Source organism: Tursiops truncatus, chromosome 16, assembly GCF_011762595.2.
Source record: "Tursiops truncatus isolate mTurTru1 chromosome 16, mTurTru1.mat.Y, whole genome shotgun sequence".
In the NCBI taxonomy this organism is placed as follows: Eukaryota; Metazoa; Chordata; class Mammalia; order Artiodactyla; family Delphinidae; genus Tursiops; species Tursiops truncatus.
The window spans coordinates 17,037,311-17,056,277 of record NC_047049.1 but is presented as its reverse complement, the minus strand read 5'-3'; the positions used below and the strand labels follow the sequence as shown (position 1 = coordinate 17,056,277).

The 18,967-nt window shown below is 49.6% G+C and overlaps 1 protein-coding gene across 11 annotated transcripts in view; it reads left to right on the top strand.

Annotated features, from left to right (window-relative positions):
- VTI1A (vesicle transport through interaction with t-SNAREs 1A) overlaps window positions 1-18,576 on the top strand; it is a 368,837-nt gene extending 350,261 nt beyond the window's left edge. For 6 of the 11 annotated variants that reach the window (XM_019940008.3, XM_019940017.3, XM_019940020.3 and 3 more), the window contains one exon: window positions 4,046-16,641. Coding sequence is in view for 4 of the 11 variants with exons in the window: in XM_019940011.3 (XP_019795570.1) it covers window positions 4,046-4,139 (94 nt within the window). In the remaining 7 variants the exon portion in view is untranslated. Of the gene's footprint in view, window positions 1-1,711; window positions 1,842-4,045; window positions 16,642-17,187 lie in introns of those variants that run through there. The other 5 variants (XR_012326899.1, XR_012326901.1, XR_012326898.1 and 2 more) reach the window with 5 other exon arrangements.
- The last annotated feature ends 391 nt before the right edge of the window (window positions 18,577-18,967 follow it).

Genomic DNA, 18,967 nt, shown 5'->3' with positions numbered 1-18,967 from the left:
ATACCTTGGCGTTTTGGATGCTTTAAACCACTTGGCTTGGCCAGACACCCCATCTTGTTGGAGAAGGGGGTCAGAGGTGCATCACCCAGGATAGCTGATGTTCTCCTGCAGTAGAAACGACCCCCAAATCTCATTACCTTAATACAAGCCCACTGTGAGTCCCACCGAGCCTCCAGGGCAATAGTCTTCCATGGGGTGACTCAGGGATCCAGGGGGAAGGAGTCTCCACCATCCTGTAGCTGCACTCCCAGAACCTAGAGCCTCCTAGATCAGAACAGCAAGGGAAGACCCAAATGGAGAGTCAAACCCTGGAAGTTAAATGCCTCCACCTGGAAGGGACGCCTAGCTCTTCTGCTCACATTCCATGGACTAAAACAGGTCACGTGGCCACATCTAACCTCAAGGGACAGGTGAGTGTGCCCAGAAATCAGGATGTGCGAGCTGGTGGATGTGGAAACGCCCACTACAGTGGAATTCCTGGGTTCCTGCAGCGCGAGCAGAGAGCTGTGCCAGGTGCCTGTCTGCTTACTTCCCTGTAACCAGTCTTCTGTGATTCCGGCTGCCACACGCAGGAACTTGTTTCTGGAGAGGGAGGAGACTGGCAATGGAAAGATTAGCTGCTCCCTGGGTTCCACACGGGGATCGGTATTTTCAACAATACTTGGTGAGTTCAGCCTCAAAGTAAATGGTTAATTCATCTTGTATCAACAGCACTGTGATTCATAAAGTAAACTTGGAGAATCCTTGATGTTTCGGGCCCACATTCCTTTTAATTTGGCCCTGCATTCTTCTGAAGCCACAGCCTGCTCACTTAATAGAATGCAGCATGCAAATGCACATGTTTTTGCCTGGAGGCAATTTAGCCTCGCTGTTTCAATGGATGTCTTCTTTCAAGTGTATATTCTTTCTTAAATTATTTACTGGGTAAACACACTTTGCATTTTCAAAAGGGAGATTAAGACCGCTTGTGGCAGACCTAGTAGGATATAAAGCGCCCCCCACAACCTTGTCCAAAGTTAGAAGGAAGTTACTCTGGGCTTCCTCTAAAGTTCCTTCTCTGCTTCACGAGCTGGGAACCCCGCTTCCCAGCTTGTGGACCTGATTCTTTCCGGACTCTGCATTCCTTTCTGCTTTGCCTACAGCAATACCTACCAGCGGCCCCTGGCTGTGACGGTAGGCCAGGCCTCCTCACAGATGGGGCCCACCAATGCCAGCCTTTGTTTCCCTGTCCAGGCTGGCTTGGTCTTATTCACTCAAAGGCCCCAACAGCTCACTTTTCTGGCCCTTAGAGGTATTGTATCTGCCCAACACCTTTGAGGCCCAAAACTGGGTTGGTGGCCTGGCCAGAGTCAAGCTTACTTCCAATTCTGTCAACTCCAGCCCTTTTTTTTGCCCCTCTACAGCCTTTGTCCCACATATCTTTGTTTGAAAGCAAATACTCTCTCCTGCTGACCTCTTCCACCGCCAGCACACAGTTCCATGAGGACCTTTCCTTCTCCCCGTTTGACCCAGTAGTGCTCTGAGAAGACACCATGATACAGTGTTCCATCTTTGGGGAGTTTATGTCAGCTTTTAACTTCAGCCTTTTCTATGCAGACTCCCTGCGATTTTCCTGCAAATTAAATTTGCACAGATTTCTTCTCCATTCTCCCTTGAATGGAATGATTACAATTACAGGGGCTGCGTTCTTTCATTATCATCCTTTGGACAGTTCTCCTGGGGGCCTACATGCCAGTAACCGTGCCGAGTTCTGGGCTGGTGAAGTGAAGACTCCAGGCTCTGTGGACACACCAAGGTCTTTCTGAACGTCTGTGACCCAGTGGTGCCCTTCTTGGGATCAGGTGTGTGTGCACTGAGTGAGTTAAAGACGAGCTATTAGGAAAAATCATGGGTGAAACCCACTCTTTGCTTTGAGATGAGGGAAGCCCAGTTAGGAAGACTGGGGAAGAGCTGAGGATTTAGGGATTCCTGTGTATTCATTTTTCTAACCATGCCTCAGATTAAACAGGTAACACCCACAGTTAATCCTTTATAAATTAGCATCATGGATGCCTTGGGGCCCTCAACCCACAAATAAAATGGTTGTCATCCGGGAGACACACTACCGTGGATGACTTAAGGCAGAATTTTAAAGAGTTTTCATGCTTTTAATCTTCCATTTTGCTGATTTCCTTTGCAAGTCTGATGCGGGTGACTGTGGTACATAGAGATTTGACAGTGACTTGGGCAAATGGGATGTGTAGGGACTGTTCTGAAGACTTCTACCCCTTCCAGGGAAAAGGGGGAAAAATCAGTTTGGGTTTTAAATCAAGCCACCAAGTTACACCGATCAAGTGTCCGTAATTAGCCTCACTTTAACAAGCCACGAAGTCCCGTTTTTATTTATTTATTTTTGGGGACCGAGAATCTTCCTGGTTCCTGAGTAAATATGGCCTGTTGAGTCTGAATTAGCTGTCATCGCAGAAGAATTAATGTCAGGGCGCAGCCTTTCTAGTGGGGAAGGGAAGAAATAAACGAGACAGATCTTAGCTGAGCATTACGTGATAAATGAGGACCGAGCAGATCATTCATCTCCTTGGAGGAAAGTGGACACAGGCGCTAAAGCAGTTTTGCGGAAGACGTGTCAGCAAATGTGATCATTTTGTAACCTGTCAGGAGGAGAGGGAGCTGGTCCTTCCAGGGGGCCACGAGGGAGTGGGCTTGTCTGATGTGACCGTCTGCATCCATCCATTTAGGTTTGAGGAAGAAGGGGTTGCGCAAGGAAGAATGCAACTGAAACCACAAGGATGGTGTCATTCTTCCGAGAAAGAAACTCACCCAGAAGCTAGAAAAGACTGCGAAGGCCCTGTAGAGATTTCTTCTCGAAGATGTGAAGTTAGGAGGGTGGGGTCTCTGTTAAACCGGGGGCCTGGCTGGTCCCACCTAGTTCCTCCCATGGGAGTCCCCTTCCCACGTTCTGTGTCTAGACAAGGCAGCAGACCTTTTTTTCTCCTTGGTATTTGGAGGACGGGCAGATGGGGTTTGCTGTGGGGTCTTGACAACTGGATGAACAGCGGGCCGGAGTGCCCAACACTCTGCCTCTATTTCTGCATGGTCGGTTCTGTGGGAGCGAGCGTGGGCAGGGCTGTTTGACCCAGCTTTTTCCCTTAGACAACCTCAACGAGGCATTCTGATATTCGACCTCTTTTCTCAGAATGAGGTAACAAAGTATGAAACAACTTCATCAGAAGCCCTCTGCAGGCGTCCTGGAGCGTGCGTCTGCGCTCCGGCTCTCCTTCTGAGTCCCCAGTTCCCCACCTGCCTTTGGCAGAGCCAGAGCTGAGGGGACTGGAATCCCTAGAGGTGAGGGCCCACCAGCCAGAGCACACGAGGCACCCGAGTACTTTGTATTATTCCTCATTTCCATCTTTTTTTTTTTTTTTTTGCCACGGAGCACATGTAACGTTTCCTCTCGGCGTAACGGAGCGTGAGCCCCAGTGACAGATGATGGTTTCATAGCCTGAGCTGCAAGCTTGACACTTGCTTCTTAATCTTGTCCTTTTCTTCCTAAGTCTCTCTTTTACTTTTCCCCGGGTATTTCTGTACAGGTAAGTACCTTACTGACATATGTTTCCTTGGAGTCTTTCACTTTCACGGGAAACACTGCAAAAAAAATGAGGCTTGTCTCACATGTTAAATTAAAAAGAGAAGCTCGCATGGGGCCCTTGATCACTGAAAGATTACTACATGGTACTCGGAGACCAGAAAGCCATTTGATTCGCTGCAGCTTCTCAGGAAGCATTTCTCCGGGTGCCTCGTGACAATCGCTGTGGCGTCGTTCGTTTGCTGGTGGATTGTTTGTGGGACCGCAGAGCTGTGTGGTCACACGCACGCACGCACACAGGCACACGCACGCACGCAGGCACACGCACGCACACGCACACCCCACACTGGGCTCCCCACCCCCATCCGCGAAGCCCCCGTTTGATTAGCCGACCTGGTCTTATAGGGTCTTTGTCCTCGGTTTATCTGTGTGAATCGCTTTTCCTCCTTTGCTCTCTCCTAGAATCATCCAGAACCGCGTCCTGATCGTCATTCTGGCCATCGTCCTGGTTATCACCATCCTGACAGCGATCACTCTTTCTGTCAGAAGACACTGATGTATCTGCTCTTCCTTGATAAACAGCGACCATGGCTCGTTCTGAGTAATTAAGACAAAATGGTCACATGAATCACTCTCTCGCGCTGACAGGGCCTGAATGACCCTCCCTCTCTCTCACCGCTGTTCAGCTGAAGTGCAAATAGTGTAAAAATATTTTCTATTCCTGTTTGCATGTGGGTTGGCTTCCTTTTCTAGGTTTGTCTTCACCCAGATTTGTTTTTCATAGGGGAAGGCGAATGTTTATTTGCCTTTTGGTAATTTCATCTACTGACCAAAATAGCCTCGGTGACATTCTTGCTTGCCCTGTGGACATGTCAGGGGTCCTGGTTTGGGAGAGGGCATGATGAGGCAGTCATGGGGGCTTCTGATGGACTGTGCTGTTTGTCACACACTTCTTGTCACCGATCAGCCCTTCTGTGATGTCTGAGCATGAAAAATGCAGAGGCAAGCAGCGGCCAGAGCCAGTGACCGGCCCAGCAAACCAGCCCTGTACCTCCCCAGGCCTAATGAATATAGTCCACCTGCCTGAGAGCTTTCACTGTAAAGGTGGGTATTTAATAGCAGTTGTGCAGGAAATTGACTTAGCACTTTCCCTGTTTTTCTATGCATATATATATTTTTTTTTACCCAAGAATATTTTTTGCTGAGACTGCCCAATATCCACTTTTCACAACTTTGATTACTGGCTACAAGAAAGATTTCCTTGCCTTCCAAACATCCCATACTCCCCAGAATCTGCTGGCAGAGAGAACCCCGGCCTGGTATTTAATGGTGACCTCCTCTCCCCTGACCTGTGTAAGCATCTCTGTATCCTTTCCGTCTTAATGTTTGCACTGCCAAAAGCAGCCCTCATACATGTAAAAGGTCTGACAGGGTTCTCTCCACATCCATTCCAGTATGTAAAGAGAGCATGAATATTTCAGGAAGAGCAAGAATCTGACTCCTTCTGTGAGAAATTTCAAATGTGATTATCAATATGGTAGAGTCCTATAGGCTGATCCACTGGAAATAAACTTGATGGAAAATGTTCACTAACCTCCTTTAAAAGAATGAGGGATTGCAGCGCGTTACAAAAGGATGGCTTGGGTCTTTCACTAACAAACGTGAGCGCAGCCTTCCTGAATTCACGATGTATTCAAACCTCTGCCATGCTTTGTGATTTCCTTTGGTTTCTTTCTGTCCGAGGTAACCGGGAATTGCGTTTAAAATGAGTTCATTTATGATCAGGCTTCAAGGTGCCCAAGCTGAGGTCATTCTCCCGCTAGTCATAAAGCAAAATGTATTTTTCTTAAGACTTCATAGGCACTTACAGGGTCCTTTCTATCTTTTGAGTATAATTGGAAGCTTTGAATCCTTGAAAAGCAAACCTGTTCCCTTCATAAAAAATGCTAACCACCTGTGCCCATGGGCAGAGATCACCGGATGCAGCACTTGATTTTTTTTTTTTTTTCCCTAACTCAGAAGAGAACCATTATGGTTTAGAGAGGAAATGCAGAATGGCAAAATCCACCCGAGAAACTGTACTCATCGAAACAGGCTAGGACCTGCACGTGTTCAGGTAAATCATTTAGTATCGTGTAAAGAAAGCTGCAGCATTTGCTTCGCAGGGATGGTGTGGGATTTGGGCAGAGCGAGGTAGACCGGCAAAGGAGTGGGAAGGCTGTACTAATTTTCCTATCAGCGTAAGGGATCTATCTCAGCAAGAATCTTTTATTCTGATAATGGAATTCTGTACCTGCTAAACACATCGAAGAAACAATGAAAAAGCAGGGAAACAAGTAATCTCCTTCTCGTTTTGAAACTCTAATGATGGGGAAGTATTCTACCAACCTCTGGTGGCTTCCTTCGAAACAGTTGGTCTTAGCTAAAGTGTATAATCCGTCACCCAGCTACACCTCACGCCGGCCTCTTCCTAAGGCCACCTGGCAAGCCAGGTTGATCTGATCATCTAAACTTGCTGGCTCCTAAATATTTCATTAACACCTGGCGTTCATGTTGAACGAGGAAATGAGGAGGGAGTGCATCGCTCGCCCTTCAGTGGCTTCTTCTTTAGGGTTCTATGTCCTTATCAGCCCTTGCCTGAGATTTTGCCCCAATTCAACCCTGAGAGTGGGAAGAAGATGAACAGATAACCCTTGGCCTAACAGCCCCATCAAATTCACCTTAAAAGCGACCCCCTAGCCCGGGATAGTGACCCCTTTGTAGGAAGCTGGTCCGAAGGCCCCTGGCCCTCTCGAACGCTGCAGGACAGACTCAGAGGTGGCCCAAGGGAGGAAAATTGTTCGCCCTGCTCCCCTGGGGAAGGAGGAAAGCCCACGCGTTGGAAGCCATTCATAGAACTGCGAAAGGTTCTAGGAACTTAATGTGAAATTGACGAATATCTCTAAAGTCAGGAGCCTTTGTTAAAAATTGTGTTCAACGGAAGGGTGGGGTGTGGAAGAGGAGACGGCGGAGGAAGAGGAAGGAGGAAGCCCTGGCCATATAAAATTCATGCAGACTAAACAGTTTCCCTGGCAGCGTAAATAAGGCGGATGCTGCCCCGCTCCAGAATCAAAAGCAATTTAATTAAAGTCTCTTAAGTCGTAAAGAGTTTTAAATGTTCCACGTTGAAGACGAATGCCGACGAATGCCTGCAAATGCAGCGGGCCTGACGTCAGCTGCCGGGCCCGGGCTGGGAGGCCGTTTGCTATTCTGTTTAAGGCAGGCTGGATTGTCTTATTTTGGAACGAGCTTGGTGGGGGGTTTGCTTTGCTACTGCTTCTGAGCCCTGAGCTTCAAAGGCTGAAATTAATGGTGAACAAAATTGTGCAGCTCTGGCCGTCCCATGCGGGGCAAGCCCATTGAGGGTTATCATTAAGTAAAGAAATAAAGAGGGGGGAAAAAGCCTGCCTGTTCCAAAAACCTCATCAGATAATGACCTCAGTGATTGGATTTTCATTACCAAACAGCATCCAGAGATTATCTACTCCACAAAAGAAAGGAGGGGGAAGGAAAAAAAAAGGAAAGAAAGGAAAGCAACCGTCTTTCTCTTCCTCTCTCCTTTTTTTTTTTTCCTCTTTCTTTTGCACATCTTTTCTTTAAAACTGTCAGATCATTTCAGTATTTCAAATCCGAGGAAAACAGCCTGCCTGCTGCTGTATTTGAAGTTGTAATGGTGTCAAAAAGTCACGACTGACTGACAGCCGTCAGTCCCAGAGGGGCTCATTAAATCATAAAAACTTGACAAGGAAATAATTGCGCATCGCCAGCAACTTGGCGCCTGTTTAGACGTTTTTATTTTCTTTCATTATTAGTCCCCACCATTACGTTCATTAACAAATTGCATTAAACTGTTAAGGGCTAATGATTTGTTTATCGCTTTTTTATTATTATTATTATTTAAACCTTAGCTGTGTCATGTGGTACCCAAGCAGCCTCTTGCCATCATCCGACTGAATATTTTCCCACTCCGAGCTCTGGGTACTGTTGGAATATGAAATAGATTATTCATTACTCTCCTCTTTGCCGCTGATTTGGTTTCATGTAGCGTCTTCCACAGAGAAAGATGAAAACTTGTCAAAAATAGGTTATATCTTATTCGAAGGGGCAACAATAGCAGCAGGTACAGGCACACTTTAATATTTAATTAAGGCGGATGTTAACCCCTTTAAATGACTTTAGGTGTAAGTTCTATTCAAATGCGGAAGACAAAAATAATTGTTCTTAATTTGCAACCTGTTCGGCAGGCACTCTCATGGAGATAGCTGGAAATTTAGAGCAGCATTTTTAAATAATGAAATTTCCTATCATAAATATTTATAGCCATTTGTCTACGTAGTTGAGAATTAACTACCAGCCATGATTTCCTCATCTCTTTGGTTTGAACGGCTACCCGGTGGGGCACCCAGTGCTTGGGAGTGGAGATGGCTTTCCCGGGAGAGATGTGTGTCCAGAGCCAAGGACTGCTGGTTGGTTATGGCTGGGGCTGGTTTCCGAGGAACCGCCGTGAGTCCCCTGTCTCTGGTCCACTTGCCTCCCCCTTTAGCTGAGTGTGTGGTTGGAGGACTCCGGTCTGGAGTGAAAGTAAGTAGGGACTTCTCAAAGGAACACATGTGTGTCCGGCTGGCTGGTGCTGGGAGGGTGCGATGGGGGCACGTCTGGGCCATCTCTGTGTCATCAATGAGCTCATTGCAAACAGTGCTTTCCTAATAGACAACAGAAGCAGCACTTTCCTGGGGTTGACCTTCCACCTTTTTTTCCTTTCTGTGAAGTGTCTGGCTTTTCCATGGGCTGTGAGCCTGCGGGAAAAAGTTCTAATATCAGCATCATCATCCTAAGTCAGAAGTCAATGGCATCTTCCATGCTGTAACTGCTGGACGCATCTGGTCACCCTGTTTGATTCGATGAGTTCACATAACCATGCAGCCACTCTGAGAGCCCTGGTTCATTGGCAGAGCTGGGGTGTTCTGGTCAATATCAGGGAATGGGGAGTACTTTTCTCCCAGCCTCTTTCTACTTCCACCCCGCCCCATCCCCAGAGAGACCAGACCCCTTGGGCAGCTTCTCTGTGGATGTGAAGGGGAGAGATGGTACACATTCCTTGCCCAGCACAGCACCTCTCAGCATCACCCACACAAGGACAGATGGCACAGGAGGGACCAGCAGGTGTGAGCCAGGTGAGGCCTGGCCTCAGCCTCATGGATCACTGTGGGCTTAGAAATGGCAGACACACCAGAGTCTGGGGGATCTCAAGCCTCCACTTCAGTCCACTCCAAATTAGCCACACGACAACTTGCCACCTTTGGAATGGACTCTATACCTCAGCAAAAGGCTTGCTCAGAGTCGTTTTTCCAGAAAGAAGGAAGGAGGAAGACTGTGTAGTGAGCCATCCCCAGTCTGACTCCCAGAGACACTGGTCGAGGTTACTGCCTGAGATGAGGGGGCGGCCCTCAACCTTGGCCTCGCCCTATGCCATAACTCACTAACCTGAAACGAAACCCCAGGAAACTCTTGTTTATATGACTTTACTCTGCCTGCAGCACATTGGACTCAAACCAGTGGTACCTGCGAGAGGCCACCCACATTATGTGAATAGTCAGGTAGCTCTTAGACGAGATGTCAGCCTTTTTAAAATGGGGTAGGCGACTGTGTACACAGACAGCTCAGAAAAGTTCTTAAAGCCGTCGGCACTGCACCCTAGAAGGGAGCCATTGAAGGATAACCGAGAGCAGCCAGGTACTGGCAAGAGAATAGGGTGTGCAATTAGAGCCAAGACTGGATACAGGGTCCCGAAACGGGTGATGGAGCCAACGTCAGTGTCCTCTCCTGTTGTGCTGGAGGAAAGACACAGTGAGTGCGGAGAGAGACTGCCCATGTCTGTGAGCATTCCAGGTCAGTAACAGGTGAATGTTCCAGAGCCAGCTTCCCAGAGGCAAGTAGGGCAAAAACAAGATGGTGGGGCAACCAAGAAGGTGGGGCAACCATGATGGTAGGGCAAACCAAGACGGTAGGGCAAACCAAGATGATGGGGCAAACCAAGATGTTGGGGCAACCAAGATGGCAGGACAGGAATGGCAGTGTATGAGGTTGGGAGTGTATGAGGAGGTAAGGAACAGGCAATGTGCAGGTTAAGGATGGAGATGGTTAGGGGGCCTCATCCCAGGAAGTAGCCAAGAAGGAGGAACACAGGCAAGTAGGCCCCACTTTGCGCCACTCTGGGCCCCTCCTTCAGAAACAGCCAAAGGAGAGGAAGGGCAGAGTGCATATCTCCTAGAACCCTGGCCCAAATCACACGCAACCACTGTTGCCTTGCCTCATGGGGCTCCCAGCAAGCTGTGGGGAAAGCACTTCTTTATCCTGAATCACCTCGCTACTTGCGCTGCATAAATAACCAAGATATCACAGAGACGGGGAAAGGGCCAAGGAGCAGAGCTCCGGCCTGTGATTCTGTGAACCCATGCAGCACTCCTTCCCTTCATCCCAACAAGGCCCTTTGGCGTGAATAATAGCCCAGCGGCCCCGAAGCCTGTATTGATCGACCGCGCACTCTCCTCTGCTGAGAGCTGCCTGGACTTTCCTGGGGGCAGGACAGGCACCGCTCAGTGCGGCGCACCCCCTATGTCCCCCGGCCTCCCCAAAGTGTACGCAGGAGGGGACAGGACCAGGGGAGCCAAGGTTCTCCTCCAGCTCAGTGCTGCTTTGTGGCCTCAACTTTTTTGTTTTTAACTTATGTTGCCAGGAAAAGTATCTGAGTTGGAGATAAGTGGTTTTTGCATGACAAGGTCCCAAAGAGTTGAGAACGAATACAACCTCGGGCTCCAGCTTCTTTCCAGAAAGTTCTGCCTAAGATCCTGGCCTCAGAGGCGCCCTCAGCTGACACTTACGGAGGCCTACCGTCTACCCACCATTGGGCTCGGCAGTGCGCCTCACTGTACTGCATTTTCCTCTTAATTTTCCCTGTCTTACATCATCAGAAGGGAGAGGAGCTGAGAATGTGGCTAGAATCCATCACCTCCTTGGGAGACGGGAGCTGCTGCTAAATTCAGTGGAGAAGCGTAGGCCGTAGGCTGGTACAGGCGGGGACAGAAGCCGGCCAGCCCCACTCCCTGAGGCTCCGACCACACTGCCCCCTTCCCTTGTTTGCTTCTCTTCTAGACACAGGAGGTGGCCAAGGCCTTGGCCCTCCGAAGGGTGTACAATTGTAAGGTCAGCCAGGGCCCTGCATGGTGACACCCTATGGGCTGGCTGGGAGACACCTGAAATCCCACCTTTAAAGACTCCTCCTTTGGTTTCTGACCTTGGACCCTGGAAAAAGGCAGATTCATAATCCCCCAGGCAGCTTCATCAACGACCGATCCCTCTAGATGAACCTTTCCGGTCTGACCGTTTCCTGTGGGAGATGTGGCATTTGGGGGAGAAGCGACCCACCACTCAAGGGAGTAGTTAGCGGTCTTTGGAAGAAAGAGGAGAAGGGAAGGGGGCCTGGGTTCCCTGGGACCAGCTCTCTGGAGGTTTCTCCTGGCATCAGCTACCCTTCTGGGTAATGGATGGGTTACCGGGGACACAGCCTTGCCCCAAAAGTCCACACACACCCGGCCAGGGCCCAGGGCTGCTCAGGCAGACACGGGGCTTCTGAGAACACGTGCATTCTGCCGAGAGAGGTAACAGGTTGAGGGCCCTGGGACACCTCCCTCAGCAGTGCCCTTGCTGAGAAGGAGAGCAGAACAGGGAGGGAGGTGTGCCATTAGCACAGTTTACCTTGGGGCCCAGCAGATACGTCCTTCCGTGAGCTGCTCCAACCTCCTGCCCAGGTCCTGCTGAAGGTGACAGGAGGCCAAGGCCACTGCGGTGCACAATTTGACATTTAGGGAAGAGCCCAGACGGCTCCCTTATGCCCTGAGCAGACCCTCCCCACACTGCCCTACCCAGGGGTCTTGGCACAGCGGGGCATTGTGACCCTCAGAGCCTCTCTCTGCATCATTTCCATCTCCTCTTCATCCAAGCCCACCCCTCCCAAGAAATCACAGAGCGGGGAGAGCTAGATGGCTTCAGTGAGCTTTTTATCGTCCCCAACAAGACTTCTAAATAATCAAATCTTTCCCTGTTCGAAACATGAGAGGTATAATCAGATTTATCCAGCGAGTCAATAAATATTTATTGAGCATCTACTATGTTCCAGGCCCCAAAGACACACGGTCAAGAAGATAGATAAGAAAACAGGTAAAATAACCCCCCAGCCCTGGGGCTGGTGGTCAGAAAGCTGTTTTCATGCCCAGCGTCCTGTCTTGCTCTCTGCTCTCAGGCAAGCGCCTTCCACTGCTGCCCCTGAGATTAAGGCCCATGTCCATAAATTGCTTGGCAAAGTCCTTTCCAAACAGCAGTGCTGTGTGTTCATTCCTCCTTGCAATCTCCACGACTACGTTTGTGCAGTCGCCCCACTGGAGCAGGAGTAGGGCTGACGCTTACCTGTCGGTGGATGGGTCCTCGTGAGCACTGGCCCCTTGTGCAGCAGGACCAGCCAGGAGAGGCCAGGGACAGGAATGGGGACCATTTAGACTGGGACTGACTTGGAGGATTTCCTTCTCCCTGCTTATTAAATGATAAAAGTTTGACTTGGAAGGCGATCGGAAACCCAAAATATCATGAAAGGGAAAAAAGTTGCCGAGTGGCTAAGAGCTGCACCACAGGAGTGTGGCCGGGCTGAGCAGAGCGGGCAGGAGACATCTTTTCAAAGGCTTCTCTCCCCTTCTTCTCCCCCCTCTGTCCTCCATGTGGAACGGGGAAAATAGAAGCAGAATCCAGACTTGGGCACGTGGGTGAGTTGATCACCCTCCCCCAGCAGCACCCCCAGACACTGGAGACACTTTGATGTCTGGCCACGTGGCACTCGGGGCCTGGAGGCGCCTGGGCATCCCGGCCTCCGGACGGGCCTCCCTGAGCTCCTTTTTGAGGAGAGATGAAACACACAGAGCCCGAGAGCAGGGTTTTGAAATGAGGAAACATGGATCACCGTCCCTTGAGCTCCATGCTGGCCTCCTTGGTGACAGTTTGGATGGCAAAAGCCAAGCAGGTGGACGAGCTTGGGCTCACAGAGCCCTCAAGCTGTGTGAGCTTTAGGGGCCATTAGACAACCTGCTCATCTTCAGATGGGGGAACGGGGCTCAGAGAGGGAACAACACTTGCTCAGGATCACCCAGGAAGTCGGTGGCAGCGCGAGGGGTGGATGCCAGGTCTTCAGCCTCCGGCCAGGCTTCTCTCTTCTTCAACCAGCACCACATTCTGGAAGCCACGGCCCGGCCACAGGAACACTGGCCTCCTTGGTACTGTTGGCCTTCACACCACGGGGGCCTATGTTCCTCAGTTACGTTTTTTGGTTTTTTTGTGTTTTATTTTTTGCGGTACGCAGGCCTCTCACTGCTGTGGCCTCTCCCATTGCGGAGCACAGGCTCCGGACGCGCAGGCTCAGCGGCCATGGCTCACGGGCCCAGCCGCTCCGCGGCATGTGGGATCTTCCCGGACCGGGGCACGAACCTGTGTCCCCTGCATCGGCAGGTGGACTCTCAGCCACTGCGCCACCAGAGAAGCCCCTCAGTTTCGTTTTTTAAACCATGATGTACAGAAAAACTCATTTCCATCCATGCTGGCTATGATCCCTTTTTTCCCCCCAAATGTCAGATCCTTGTTCTTTTGAGGAATTGGCAGGGGAAACCCTGGTTCTCTCCTCATCTGAGCTGTGAGCATCATTTCTGTCCTCAAGTCCCTGCAATCACTCTTCACCCTCCACCATCACTAGCCGCTCCCCTCCACCAAAGGAATCTTGTGAGAAACAATTAAGTAGCGAGTAGAGGCCCCACCCTGATGCTGAGCCCACAGGAGACACCGGCAACGCCTCGGCCTCTGATACTGAGGGGATGCTGCCTTAGATCTGGGGGGCCCTGAAGATGCTGGTCCTGGTGGTGGCTGCAGTGCATTCACACCCAGGAGCAGCCTGGCAACAAGACCCACGAGGCTTTGGGCTTTTCTCAAAGTCTGGTATCTTCTGGGCTGAGCTGGGCCTCAGGTCCCCGGAGCCCTGGGCCCTGCTGTGCCTTTTGCAAGTCATACCCTGTTCCTGGCTTTGGTTCCTCACCCAGCAAACCAGCAAGTTGGGCTGGAAGGGAGGTCCCTGCCAACTCCAGTCATCCATGGCAGGGAAAAGGGAATGTTCCCGACAAAGCAGGGCAAAGGGCCCAGGGGTAAGATGGCAGCCTTGGCATGTAGAACCTTCCGAAAGACCAGGAGACGTGGCCTGCTGAGCTTCTGAGTGGGCTTGGGTGCAGGGCCGGTATCACGGGCCCCGCACTCAGAAGGCCCCTGCACTTGGGGTTTAATGTTCTGTGTTGCTGTCTTGAAATTCTTAATAGTTTTATCTTTGTAATTGTGTTTTGCAGATGAAGTCTGATGGGACAGTAGACCGTGAACTGGGGGCTTGGAGCCTCCGCTCACGTGGTCTTGCCTCCCACCACCTCCCTGTTCCTTGGGTCTGGTTCTCAGCTGCTCCCTCTTCTGTCCCCTGGAACCCTAGCACCATCTGGCCTTCCCCCTCCCCACCTTCACTCAGCCACCGTTGCCCACCTGCCCCCAGCCTGGGCACAGGCATGGCGAGGAGCGGGGACAGGATGCACACCCCACAGTGTCTGGGGTGGGGCATGGTGGCTGCAACCCCCTCCCTGTGCTGGCAGCATCAGGGTGCATTCATGGGGTGCTCAGCAGGGACAAGCCTCTGGTCCCCCCGATCCAGGTACCCAGTGTATCCAGTGCATTCTGAGGTTGCCCATCTGCTGACAGTTGGGGCAGGGGGCCTATGGAAGGAGATGCCTGGCTCAACTTCCTGCCCCAGACCTGGGGCACAGCGTGTCCGTCCAGCCACTGGGGAGAAAGGGAACCTGACCTTCAGGCTCCAGGGCAATGCGGGCCCCGAGCTACCAGGCAGGGCCCAGGCCCATGAGGGTCTGCACTCCCCCAGGAGAATCCCCATTGGCCCGCTCCCCGCCTGGGGGAACCCTCTCCTACTTCTTCCCACCTTCCCGAGTCTGGCTTGTCTCTTTTGGCCAGTTTGAGGCACTCTGTTAAGAGCCACGGAATACAGTGCACAACTTTGGCGATCCCACACGTGTTAAATCTGCTGACGTTTGCATTTTAAAACTGGCACTCTACAATATAAAAGTGAATGGTACAATTTGTGCTAATAACTTAACATTTTGACTTAACTTAGTAGAACATTAACTAGACGTTTTTAAACACCATGAGAAATTGAGAGAGAGACCTGGGATGAAAGGGAAAAAGCATTTTTTTTCTTGCTTTTTGAACATGGGGCTCCATGTTTCCGTTCTGCTCTGGATCTCACGAATTTCGGAGCCATTCCCACCTGGATGAGTCACTTTGCCTCTCGGGCATCCATTTTCCTATCAGGAAACCAGACCATTAGCACTGTGCTTCTCCACCCTTGCTCACGGGCGCGTTATGAACGTGCACTTGGATAAAGTCCATGAAAGAGATTTAGAAACCAGTGTGTGGTGCCGATCCCCAGCCTTGGAGCCACAGCCTTTCTTTCTCAAACAGGAGTTCAGCCCCTCCCTTTTGTGGGTTTCACCACCATTGACAGGTCAGCCCCTCCCCCAGGCATTCTCCCCAGGTGTTCCGTCCTAGAACTAAAGCCCCAGTCTGACCACCTGCCACCTCCCATACATACAGAATGGAGGCATCAGTGCCCAGGGAGGTTGAATCTGGAATCCAAGCAAGTGGTGAAGTGGAAAGATGGCAGCTGGCCCAACAGCTGAGCCTAACAGTGTGTTGATCTCTGCACTCATCCATCCTATTTTCTGGCGAGAATCAGAATTTCAGAGCCTAGTTCGAAGCTCAGCATAGGCACCAAGGAGGCTGGGTGCCAACCGGGTTTGGGTTGCAGGATCATCTTCCTGAGAATCGTAAGAATTCTGATTCCAGTTACACTGCCAAGGGGCAGAGATGTCCATTTCAGAATTGTTTCCAAAGCTAACATAATGGACGGGGGTGGGTTTCAAGTGCAGCGTTCAATCTGCCTTGCCTGACATTTGAGGACTCACTATCCAAGGGTTGAATGGGTCCAGCCCGTCATATTCTATAAAAGTGTTGTCACTTTAAAATACTATGTATGGAGTGAATGAATGAATGAGTCCATTTAGATCAAGTTGCCTCAAATGGAGTCCAAATATTAAATTGCACACTCAACAGTGCCATTTCAGGAGAGGAAAAATTAGCTGACCTCCCCCACTTTGGCTTCCTTTACAGCTTTACCTCGATAGTGGATGATCTATCATTTTCAAGTTTCGGGTTTTTAAAGTTTGTCTTATTTTACTTATTATCACATTTTGAGTGACGTCTTCTGGCTCCAGCTCGACTTCCTCCAGATAATTCATTAGGCCTGCGAGCTGCTCCGGCGTGGGATTAGAACCCATGTAGTACATAGTCACTTTAAACTGAGATCTGCTAATTAATCGCTCTTCTCTGTGTAACTGAGCGATAGCGCTCCTTCCCCGAGGAATTGCAATTTCATGGTTCCTAATGATGCTGCGATTACATTATCTGGATCACTTAGACGGTGGGTGTCAGGAGCGATGGCTCGAAGCCCGTCTCGGGGCTGGGGAGAAATCACTCCTAAAACCAAGGGGATGAGGAAACGGAGTTCAAATGTCTGTTGCTAATTTTCATTAATGTGCTGCTGTTTCTTACATCTCATTCAGGCATTAGTTTCAAGTTCCAACTTCCTCCAGCACCACCGAACCTCACATTTTTTTTCTAATATTCACAGGGTTTATTTTTTTGTAAAAATCTATTTATTTGCCGTATTCCACGTAATAATTTATTTCCAGCATTTATCTTCATTAGATTTCTTGGAAACGTGGTTCTACATATCGTTAGTACAAGTAATACATTTTGATTGTTGTTTCCTGAACTAACTTGTATTATTTGATGAGTTAAATAAAATGCCTAATTCCAAAGTCCGCTATTCCCATCTTTTGCATTTGGATTATTTATCTTACTTCCCGTTCCTTTTCCTTTTTTTTTTTTTTTGTAAGTTTATTTATTTTGTTCATTTATTTTTGTCTGCGTTGGGTCTTCGTTGCTGCGTGTGGGCTTCTCATTGCGGTGGCTTCTCTTGTTGCAGAGCACGGGCTCTAGGCACGTGGGCTGCAGTAGTTGTGGCACACGGGCTCAGTAGTTTTGGCTCGTGGGCTCTAGAGCGCAGGCTCAGTAGTTGTGGCGCACGGGCTTAGTTGCTCCACGGCATGTGGGATCTTCCCAGACCAGGGCCCGAACCCGTGTCCCCTGCATTGGCAGGCAGATTCTTAACCACTGTGCCACCAGGGAAGCCCCCACCCCGTTCCCTTTCTAATTGAAGGGGTATTATAAATCTTCAGTAGTGCTTTATTACAATTTCTGTGCTGTGAGCATAGACACTCATTTTTTTTTTTTAATGATGAAACTTGGATCAGGTTTAAGGTTGCTTTTGAATACAAGTTTTCTTCTTCTTCTTTAATTGCCCCAAGACATGGCTTTGAAGAGATGGCATCACAGACCTGGACATGAGCTCTGGTTCCCTCGTCGGTGTGTTGGGATGATCTACTGAGCCTCAGTTTCCTTGACTGTAAAGTAGGGAAAAGGTCAGCCACCCCAAGGACAGATATGAAGATTCAACCAGGTAACCCATGGAAAGCACCATGAGGCATATGATAAACCATCACCATCCGATTCATCTTGATTAAATGAGCCGATCTGTGACACATCATGGTAGAGATACATGATTGAAGGTGGGGGACTTTTGGGTGTTTTGTTTTCGTTAAAGATTCTTCATGATTATGGCCTTTAAATACTTCAGGAATGCCTTAGATTCAAAAAAAAAAAAAGGAAGATATTCATTTTTTTATTCATTAAAAAATATTCATTTAAAAAAAGTTTTAAAATATTTTTAACACTAAATGTCAGACATGGCACCAAGGATTGGAAAACAGCACCGACCACAAAAGAGAGTTTCTGCCTTGCCCAGAGCTCACAGGCTGGTGAGGGAGACCCAGTGGTTCCCTGGCAATTAGCTGCCGTAGGAATTCAGTCACAGACCCTGGAGAGGTAAGGCGGTCTTGCTGGGGCCGACTTGAGCCTATCAATGCCAAGGGTATAGCATCCTGAAGGAAATTTGAAGACACATTTGAGACACTGGAAAAAAAAAATGGTTGATTTGGAATGAATGAATGAATGAATGGGAGACAACTGCTATCATTCCAGGTGACCGGCGCAGCCAAAATTCCACCGGCAGGAAGTTCGCCATTAAATGATCATTTCCCATCCGAGGGCAGAGGCACTGTGAATTGCGCGGGCGGGAAGACACGTGGCCCCGCCCTCCCGTGGGACAGGAGGCAGCACCCAGAAGGGGCGCTGAGCCACTGGCCACACCCACTCCCAGAGCAGCAGGTGCTTCTCCCTGTTGGTGCCTGGACCGCCTGCCTCGGAGGAGTCTCCTTTCCCCCGTCTAATGCGGTCACCAAGACACTCCACTCTCTTATGAGGAAGCCAAGCAGCTTCACAAGATTCACCTCGTTTGGATGCACAGCACAATGAATTTGGACCCACCGAGCCTCCAGCGCTGATATTTCAAAACCTACAGTACACTAAACGTGAAACTTTTGTTCACATTTCAAGGATTTTGATAGCCCAAGTGAATAGACACTGCCTATTGATTTTTCCCTTACAATGACCCTTGGATAACCTATTTTCTCATTTATTTTTAAAGACGGCTCATGAGATTTCATAGCAATTCTGCCCAACCTCCTAATATCAAAATCCCTCCTTGACCCTGAAAATTGTAATTCTGCTATAGATCACAGCTGCTGAATATTACCTTTTACTAAGCTGGTTAAATAAAATATGTCCAAATCACTGGATCCCACAAGTCGTGGCCTGCAAGTGTAATGATCCAGGGGCTGAGGTTTCTGCCGCCGCATGCCCGCCAGCCCAGCGCTCTGCCGGCCCAGCTGACACCCAAGTGTGGGAGTCGAGCATATCGGCTCAGGTTTGGAATTTAAGGAGGAGGAGAGGGAAAGGATAGCTCGGCTAGTCTTCAATGATTTTCTTGTAAAACTTTTACGAGGAAGACTTGGGCTGTTTGATGTGTTCTAGACAATCAAATGCCCTCGGAGTCTGCAGCCGAGTGGCTGGGGTTTTCTCCTGAGTGCAGGAGGGGGTGTATTTGATGTAGGGCAAGTTCAAAACCCCCAAAGCCTTCCACGCTGGTAGGTCAGATTACACTCAGAGGTGGGGAAATAGAACACGTGA